At 32.9% G+C, this 9,549-nt stretch overlaps 2 protein-coding genes across 2 annotated transcripts; both read left to right on the top strand.

Moving 5' to 3' along the window:
- The first annotated feature begins 306 nt into the window (after nt 1-306).
- On the top strand, nt 307-4,134 carry LOC113873069 (transcription factor bHLH130). The gene is made up of 6 exons (XM_027511039.1): nt 307-1,187; nt 2,076-2,413; nt 2,531-2,701; nt 3,153-3,218; nt 3,327-3,395; nt 3,614-4,134. The coding sequence occupies exons 1-6, from the start codon at nt 746-748 to the stop codon at nt 3,683-3,685; spliced, it is 1,158 nt and encodes a 385-aa protein (XP_027366840.1). The 5' UTR covers nt 307-745; the 3' UTR covers nt 3,686-4,134.
- A 2,316-nt stretch (nt 4,135-6,450) lies between these two features.
- On the top strand, nt 6,451-9,116 carry LOC113870755 (ras-related protein RABA4d). Its single transcript, XM_027507201.1, has 2 exons — nt 6,451-6,862; nt 8,336-9,116. Exons 1-2 carry the CDS (start codon nt 6,636-6,638, stop codon nt 8,778-8,780), a joined length of 672 nt encoding a protein of 223 aa, XP_027363002.1. The 5' UTR covers nt 6,451-6,635; the 3' UTR covers nt 8,781-9,116.
- Nucleotides 9,117-9,549: the final 433 nt, after the last annotated feature.

Genomic DNA, 9,549 nt, shown 5'->3' with positions numbered 1-9,549 from the left:
ATGAATCCCGAGTACAAAAATCTATACTAGAGGGAAAGAGTAAGGACACTCGGTCGAAACCCCGATTGATGACTTTTTGTACATTCTCATTGGCCCAAATTAGCATCTCAGTCAAGATAAATATAATATATAAATTTTAGTGTATATTTAACATATGCAACAAAAATTTATATATTAAATAAAATAAATTTTTTATTAAAAGTTATAAAACTTAAAAAACTTATATTAAAAAATATATTATTTATTAATTTTGTATTATATATATTTAAATACATATTAAAAAATGTATAACTTACCTTCTCTCTCATCCATGAGATCTTCCTAGCTTTCACTGCTTTCTAAAGCAAATCTGAAGCTGCACATGTACCCCTCTCTCTCTCTCTCTCTCTCTCTCTCCTGTCCCTTTCACTGGATCTGTCTTCCTATCTCTGCTGCTTCTACACAACACCATACCCACCCTTTGAACTGTGTGCAACCTTTCTTTCCCTCTGTTGCTTCTACCACAAGATCTTATCCCACCCCAGCTTAGGAACTAAGCTGAAAAAACAAAAAGGAAAAAAACTTATTTGAGTTTTCTCTCTCAACGAAAAAAAAATAAATTCTGAGAATTTTTTCTCTCTTGGATAAAAAGCGACCAGTCTTTTCAACCATGATTCCCCAGCTTCTCATATCGTGGTGACTTTGCTTTTCATCTTTTTCACCGTGACATGTAATAAGATAAGCATATTATATAATAATAGTAACAATGGATTCCAATACCCATCAAAGTTATCAACTGAACCAACCCTCATCTGGGTTGCTTCGTTTTCGCTCTGCACCAACTTCGCTACTTTCAAATCTCACACCTTCTGTCAGCAGCAACAGTTTCTGGGAAGGTTCTGAATCGGATAAATTGATTTCTAGATTTGTGAGTAGTAGCAACGATACTGTTGCTGTTGCTTCCACTAGCTTTGAAGAGAACAAGGATTGTTCAAAGGCTTTGAGTGTCATGAATTCTCAGGGTTATGGTGTTGGTGGGTTGCCACCTCACTATCCGAGGCATGGTTCTTCTGCTACGGAGGGTTCTTATGGGATGGTAGGGTCAATGGGAATGGATCATGAAACACCCCACAAGGGATTTGGTTCAAGTCTTCTCAGGCAGAATAGTTCCCCTGCTGGTCTTTTCTCCAACATTACCTTTCAAAATGGTATTATATTGTGCTTATTCTGTTCTGTTCTGTTCTGCTTCCTCTTTTGTTTTTTATTTTATTTTTATATAATCTACTCTTTTGGAAATTTTAATTTTCGTAATAGAATTTCTAGTTGCGAATGGTATTATATGTGTTTGGTTTAGCTTATTTTAAAGAAATAATTGGTTATTTTTGCTATCTTACTAAAAAGTAATAGATTGTTATTTCAAATTCTCTAAATATGCCCTGAATTTAGCTACTGGCTATGCTAAATTTTTACAAGCCTATAAATTCTTCTAGTGTCTTAGTATAGAAAAGGATGATTTTGTGGGGACATTTTATGGGATTTGTCATGCTTATAGGTTACGCGTTCGGAAATTTTAATGTTTATATTCATGCTTCTGGAAATAGAATTTTTAGTTGGGTATGCAGCAGAGAATTGTCATATGAAGCTATGCAATTTTTATGAGTAATAATGTAATGAGTATTTGCTACTTACTGTGGTGAATTGAGTTGCAATCACAACATAGAAGCCTAGATATTCTAGTATATGGAAACAGAAAATAATAATTGGGATTGACATTTTATGCAATTTATTTTGCTTAGAATCTGATAATCGAAATTGTCTATACCTGGTAGGGGATGAAATTTCTCAAAGTCTACCCTGAGTGAAATTTACGTATTCTTGGCACTTGTTTTATTCAGGTCACCTCTTTTATGCATGTCACTTTGTGTATTTAGACACAGGATTGGAAATTCAAGCTTATGTTTTACATACAGATACAGTTGTGGTAACTTGAATTTTATAATCTAGATTCTATAACGTATGGCAGAACATGATATGTTTTTAAGATGAAATATTCATTATTAATGGCTACTGAGAAGTTATAAATTTGTTAATGGCAGGGTTTGCCACCATGAAAGGTGTTGGAAACTTTTGTGGGGTGAATGGAAGTAATGAAGTTAATCCTTGTATTAATAGATTGAATAATCATATTAGCTTCTCTTCAAGAAGTGCTTCTTCCTTGGGAATGTTATCACAAATCTCTGAAATTGGGAGTGAGGAGATTGAGGCAACTAGCCCTGATGATGATAGGAGACAAAGAGGTAGCAATGGTGATGGTCAACATTATGGCCATGGATTCCCCTATGGTTCTTGGAATGACACTCCACAACTCTCAGAAAATCTCAGTGGCTTGAAAAGAGGGAGAACTGGCAATGAAAAGATATTTTCTGATATTCAGGTATATATATATATACAGAGAGAGAGAGAGAGAGAGAGAGAGAGGATACTCACTTTTCTTGTTTTGCTCTTCCACTTTCATTTCATATTCTTAATAGAAATAAATTTTTGTGATCAGAATGAAGAGCAAGGAAACCAAGTTAATATATTATCTCATCACTTGAGTTTACCTAAAGCTTCAGCTGATATGATTACTATGGAGAAGTTGCTTCAGTTCCCTGATTCTGTTCCTTGTAAAATTAGAGCAAAGCGAGGCTGTGCTACTCATCCTCGAAGTATTGCTGAAAGGGTAGGATTTTGTCTATATGTAAAACTCATTAGTTTTTCAATGCATCTTCTTATCTTACAATTAGGAATTAATAACTATAATGGAAGGAAGTAGCTTTTTGATTTTTGAGAGATGGAATGTAGCTATCAGTCCTTTCCTATGCCAAAACAATAGAGTATTATTTAGTAACTTATTTTTAAAAAATAATCGCTTATTTTTGTTAGTTTTCTGAAAGAGCTTTTAAAAAGTAATTATTTACTTTGAAATAAGTTGTTTCAAACAACTAGAGAGAATTGGTTTTTGATTGAGTGTAGTGACATGGTGTGATTCATGTAGCCACCCTACCTAATGGAATAAGGTTTGATTGTTATTTGTTGTCAGTAAGCTGTTTCAAACATGCTACTAGACTACGATGAGTTCATGGAGTAATAATTTGTAAACGATGATTCTGAGAATAAATGTCTGTTTTCAGGAGAGAAGAACTCGGATCAGTGAAAGAATGAGAAAATTACAAGAGCTTGTTCCTAACATGGACAAGGTAAGACACATCAAGCATGGTTGAGTTTGGAATATATAAATAAATTACATATATGATATAATGCTATGATTGTGTATGGAAAGTTGACATTCTTCGCGTTCTTGGCAGCAAACCAACACAGCAGACATGTTGGACTTGGCTGTTGAATACATTAAAGATCTTCAGAAACAATTCAAGGTAACATAAAAATAGAATTTGGAAAAGATCAGTGGACTCTCTTTACAAACGCGTTAAAAAACTTGTCAACATTAATTCAACGTAGAAGCTACAGTTATTAGCCTTAAAGTAAATATAAATTCATGTTCATTTAAACGTGAATCCAATCATGTTTTCAAATTAATATCATGGAATTATAATTTGACTCATTTTAACACTCATTTTTCATTTACTTGCAGACTCTTAGTGAAAAACGGGCAAACTGCAAATGTATAAACTTGCAAAAGGCAGATACACATCAAATTGCTTGATAACATTCCTTTATGAGCAATACTTAAAAGTATGCAAAGATGGCTTGGATAGGGTGCTTTTAACTTTCATGCTGAACAATAAGTAGAAGGAAAGATGCTAATATAGGATGCTATTATATCTCAAAGGCGACACTGAATACTACTACTAGCTTGTAGCTCTTTACCACAATATCTAGGTTCTTTAAGCTAACGGGGTTTCAATTACAGAATCAATAAATCAAATAGTATATTTGTAATTTTGTATAGTAGAGTCTTAGTAATTGTTTTCCTTTTCAAGTAATGTACTCTTTTTTTCTTACTTTTTATAGTATGTGAAAGTTTTAAACTTAGATAGGATATAGATGAAGTATATTTGTTGCTTGCGTCTCGTCATTGAGTATAATATATAAATAAAACTATTATGCATGGCCATTTTGCTATTTTGATGGAGAACATATAAATTGTTTTGCCCTTAATAGATGAGTTGCATATTGCGACCTGTAAAATGTCATTGATGATTGATGCTGACTCAGACACTTGTCCGAGAGGAAAAGGTTGACGCACGCCTTCATTTATGACCAACTGTAACTACAAGCATGACCCATTCTATGATTTTCTTTTTCTGTATTTAACCATATCATATCCCCACCAGTTTTCTCGTCACTAGCGAAAAATGGAAAGAGAATAAAAACACGAACTGGTATATGGTCGTGTTTGGCTACTTTCTCTCTGTTTTGTACCTTGAAATATCAAAGACAGTTGGACCTACCTTGAGTCCACGAAATGGATTCGTCAGACGCACCTGATTGTGTTCATTAAAATATAGAATTTAAATCATTAAAATTAGAGCTCAAATAAATTAAATATAAAAAAATGGGCATAGTATGGATGGACTCGTGAAACTTTTTATTATTATTATTATTACTGCATCTTTTTCTTTTATTCATCGCCAAACCTAGACTGCATTTGGAAGAATAAATAATTTTGAAGTTTTAAAACTTGATCTGAATAAGCTTACTATAGACCAGGTTGGATAGCTTGCAATGACTGTTGTAAACCAATACTACAAAATTTTGCCTTCTCAAGTTGTTTTGAATTTCTCAAAAACAATTGAAATGAAAACTCGTTGTATTAGAGATATGGGTGGAAAGAATTAGTACTTCATGTAAACGTGCGAGAAGCAAAAACAACGCGGAGAGAAGAAGAAAGAGAAAGGATAGTGCAGTGGGTTCATCATTAGACGGGTAAACATGCTTCGTTTATCACGAAAATTTAGTATGTTGTTCTTGATGTTTAGCTTGATAGTTTGATATAGCCTTCCAATTTTTTATTGCCTTCTCTAGTGGCTGTTTGTGACACCCACACATAGTAAAGTTATATGGTTGTATTGAACCCATTGGGTGAGTATTCTGCTGCTTGGAAGACTCTGATTTTATTTTAATTTTCTGCCAAATTATTATACTGCTGAGAGTAGTTTTGATTCTATCTGTTTAACTGCACAGGTGTGGGAGAATATTTGTTGCTTTCGCTGTTGACAACAGGTTCATTCCTAAGATTCTCCAAACACTTTATTCAAATTAATATTAATTATTGATGATTGGTTTTCTTTTTTACGCTGTTAATCCTATTTTATGCATGTATTAGAGCACCACTATCTGTACGTGGTATGCTGCTTATTTTATAATTATAGTAAAACACAATTAAAAATAGTAAGCAACTAATTTTAGTTGTTTGTGGAAGAAACTAATAATATGTGTATTAACCTAACAAAATTTTAATTGAGAAACTCATAATGCAACTCTGGTAAAGAAGATGGTCTTAATATGTAAAAGCATGGAGGAGTCTGTGATTACTCAAGGTAGGCAATAAACTACAAAATTTTGGCAATACTCTTGTGGTTTGTGAACCGTGCAATGAATTAACTTTGTATATAGTTTATAAATATAAATTCTTAAGGAAGTGTGTTTTTAGAAGTTTTTCCTTTTAATATTATTTTTAATTAAATATTAGTTAAATTTTTTATAAATTTTTAATTTAAAGATTATTTTTATTTAATTTTGTACCGGACAAGACAGTACTCGGTCTTATTTATAGAAAAAAGGAACCAAGTACTCTCTTGGTCAAGACAAGCCGAATATCATCTGAGTCAGGATTAAAGGTAATTAACATAATTAAAAGTAATAATTAAATTATTAATTCTCTCTAATTAGAGGGCCAAAACCAAGCTGACTCAACAAGTCCATTAAACCATAATACTGCCTATAAAATAAAGGTAAAATGTAAAGATAAAATATTAACTTTTCAATATTAAATAATATTTATTACTTAAAATCGAATCCTGACTTTAACATGTGCAGATACCCTCATCACGTCAAATCACGTCAGTATTAAATTAACTACTATTGATAAAATCGTAATAAATGACAAAATATATATTTAGTCTAATGAGAAATTGAAAGTTAATTATATATTTAGTCTAATGACAAAATGAGTTTTTGATAATATATGGCTTAGATTAATTATTTTTATCCTTTAGAATTTGTCATTTGTTGGTATTTAATTAATTTTCACAGGGACAAATTAAATTTGTTAATTGACGTTCATGGAGTCTTCTATTTATTATAAATTAAAACCCTGTTGTCATTGCAATATTAATAGTATTATCGACTGTATTGACTAATGAAAGTGATTTTTTTTTTTTATTATTATTATTTTTCAAAAGATTTGCATCCTTGGCACAGGGGAAGAATCCCTTGAACGGTTGAACTTGAACCCGTTGCCAAACCCAAACCGCCACCATTTTCCGTGCCCCTCACGCCTCTTTTTTGTCAACCCAAAAACGACCTTCGATTTTGGTTAACGACATCAACATGTGATGGGCGCTCATAAGGACAATAAGAAAGGGATGGTTGATGTAAACGACGGCACGTTCCATCTCGCGTAGCCACCGAATTGAGTAGAATTCCGCGGGATGTCGAATTTGTACGGCGATTACAACCAGAAGATCGATTACGTGTTCAAAGTGGTGTTGATCGGAGACTCCGCCGTCGGTAAGACCCAACTCCTCGCACGCTTCTCCAGGAACCAATTCAGCGTCGATTCCAAAGCCACCATCGGCGTTGAGTTTCAGACCAAAACGCTCATCATTGATAACAAAACCGTCAAGGCCCAAATATGGGACACTGCTGGCCAAGAAAGGTTCCTCCCTCCCTCTTTCTGCGTTTTGCATTCAGTTACACGTTGTTTTCTCATTCGTATCAATTCAATTGCCTTGCAAAATCTACAATCACAAAATTTTAAGTTTTGTCCAATATATAACAGTATAGAAATGACCATCAAAACGCACCGTTTATTATTCTCGTCCCTTGTTTGAAATTGCATATCATATGTTATTTGTTAATTTATTTTGAGCTTTTTTCTTATGTGCTTAAGATACGCTCTTTTACATATAGGGTTTGATCCTAGTTGATATGTGCTTTGTGATAAGGGTCAAGTCCTTGATATTCTATCAGGTGAATTGATAGTATTGCTCTTTGGGCTGAATTCATAATAAGGAAGAAGTTACTGTTCAATTTGGTTCTGTTGGTTGATGAGGTTTCATTCAGATTGCTAGTCTAATAATGGAATGGATTATCCTATTATAAGATGCGTTGAAAATGTTTGGTTAAGGATCTGTTTGGGTAAACTTAACGTAAAAGTACTTGTAAAAGAAGAAAATAAAGAATAAAATGACTAAAATCCTTTTTATAATTTTAAATTAACTAATGCACCTCACTTTTGAAGAAGTTAATTAAAAAAACTTCTAAATAAGTAAAAGAACATAAGTTCATTTCAACTTATAGGAGAAATTTGACTCATTTTACTTATTTTTCTCTCTCCCATAAATATTTATTGAAAAGTTAATATATATTAGGCTTAAATCCTTAAGTTAACCGGTACATAAACTGCTTTGCAAACAAGTTGGGAAAACTAAGCTTTGGACTGATAATTTGAAGCTCTGTCAGGGACAAACAACGTATATAATATGAAAACAAATGGAAATTATTGGAACTACTAGTTCTGTTTAATATGCTCAAATTGAAAAGTTGTGATTGTGACTATCACTTCCTTTTGGTGTGGGATGCATGTGAAACGGGAAATTTCATTTGGTTCCCCGTCAGCAAAATTTACTTAGGATTGTTTGTTGTTTGGAAATTTGAGGATTATGTGATTAAGGTTTAAATAGTGGTTCCTAAATTTGATGTAATGTTGTTAACCATGTCTTTTGAGGATTTAACTCCTTTAAAGTGAGGAGTACACTTAAGTGGTAAAGTGCAGAGTTATGGCCGTTGATTTTTGAGATTGTGAAAATTACCTGCATATGCATAACAAATTATGTAGCAGTTAAAGTCTCAACGGATTATTTCATAATCAGCAGATATAATTGAATTGTAACCTCACTCTAGAGGAGCCAAATTTGTAGTATCTTGTGGGTTGTTGAGGTAGTTGTTTCGGCATGCAAGGTTATATATCATAAGTAACCTAAATTGATGTATAGTTCCCTGCAATAAATTGGTTTGCATCCTAGTTGGTCATTTACAACCTGAATTGTTTGTTTTCATATTTTATTTGAGAGTTTGAAGCTTTTATTTGATGCTCAGGTTCTGAATGTGACACTCTTCTCTCTTTCAGATACAGGGCAGTAACTAGTGCATATTATCGCGGTGCTGTTGGAGCAATGTTAGTTTATGACATGACTAAGCGTCAATCGTTTGATCACATGGCAAAGTGGTTAGAGGAACTGAGAGGCCATGCTGACAAAAATATTGTTATAATGCTAATAGGCAATAAGTGTGATCTGGCAACTCTTAGAGCAGTGCCAACCGAAGACGCCCAGGAATTTGCGCAAAGAGAGAACCTATTTTTTATGGAGACATCAGCACTTGAGTCCACGAATGTGGAAACTGCCTTTCTGACTATTCTAACTGAGATATACCGACTTATCGGCAAGAAAACACTTACTGCCAATGATGAGGCAGATCCAAGTGGTAGTTCAGGGCTTCTGAAGGGAACCAAGATAATTGTTCCTAGCCAAGACACGAATGCTGGTGGCAGTAAGGGTGGCTGCTGTGTGTAATCCTAGATTTTGATTGCTTCCCTCTGGCCCCACCTATATGTGGGTGTTTTGTAGAGAGGGTAGTTACTTTTCTTGGTGATCTCATCAGCAAAATGTAGGCTATATTTATTTACTAATGTGCTTGTTCGTTGCAAACGTAGTTTTCTTCAATTCTTGGCTCTTTCCAGCTTTAGGATTTATACTTTGTTAAGGCATGGTTCTGTTCGGGTAGAGGAATGGAAACTGGATAACTTACTGGTTGCAATTGTTTTTAGCCAGTAGTTGAAAATTTTAGTATTAATGTGGTCTTTTGATGTGATATATTTATCAGGGGAAAAGGATGACTTACACGAACTTTTAGTCTTCGACACTTGCATATTGGTTTTAAATGCAAATTAACTCTAACCTATTGTATGGTATTATCCAAGGTTTTCTCTTCGCCTATTTTTTTTATTAGATATTATATTATAATAAAAAATAGTATTAATGAATTCTTTAAGTTAAATTAAAAAATATTGTTAATGGTTAATATTTTTTTTCATAAAAACAATATAAAAAATTATTAATTAGTATTCAAAAGATATTGGTTAATAATTTTTTTAAAAAAATTGGATCACATTAATAGAAAGGTACAAGTTAAAAGATCAACAAATAAAAATTTTAACTCAAAATCATAATAGAGAAACACTAATATTGAGTTTGGATAAGGTAATTAATTTTTTTAGAGAATTTAAAATTTTAAAAAATTTAAATTAGATCATTTGAGTTTTTGTTATTGTAAAGATAAACG

This window comes from Abrus precatorius, unplaced genomic scaffold (genome assembly GCF_003935025.1).
Source record: "Abrus precatorius isolate BTA unplaced genomic scaffold, Abrus_2018 Scaffold7, whole genome shotgun sequence".
NCBI lineage: Eukaryota > Viridiplantae > Streptophyta > Magnoliopsida > Fabales > Fabaceae > Abrus > Abrus precatorius.
This window is presented reverse-complemented; position numbering and strand designations above follow the sequence as displayed.

Excerpts from the sequence above, each read along its gene's own strand:
- LOC113870755 (XM_027507201.1), top strand. The coding sequence starts at position 6,636 with ATGTCGAATTTGTACGGCGATTACAACCAGAAGATCGATTACGTGTTC. Across the intron at positions 6,863-8,335 it reads GACACTGCTGGCCAAGAAAG|ATACAGGGCAGTAACTAGTG; the intron begins GTTCCTCCCTCC and ends TCTCTCTTTCAG.
- LOC113873069 (XM_027511039.1), top strand. The coding sequence starts at position 746 with ATGGATTCCAATACCCATCAAAGTTATCAACTGAACCAACCCTCATCT. Across the intron at positions 1,188-2,075 it reads CAACATTACCTTTCAAAATG|GGTTTGCCACCATGAAAGGT; the intron begins GTATTATATTGT and ends TGTTAATGGCAG. Across the intron at positions 3,219-3,326 it reads TTGTTCCTAACATGGACAAG|CAAACCAACACAGCAGACAT; the intron begins GTAAGACACATC and ends CGTTCTTGGCAG.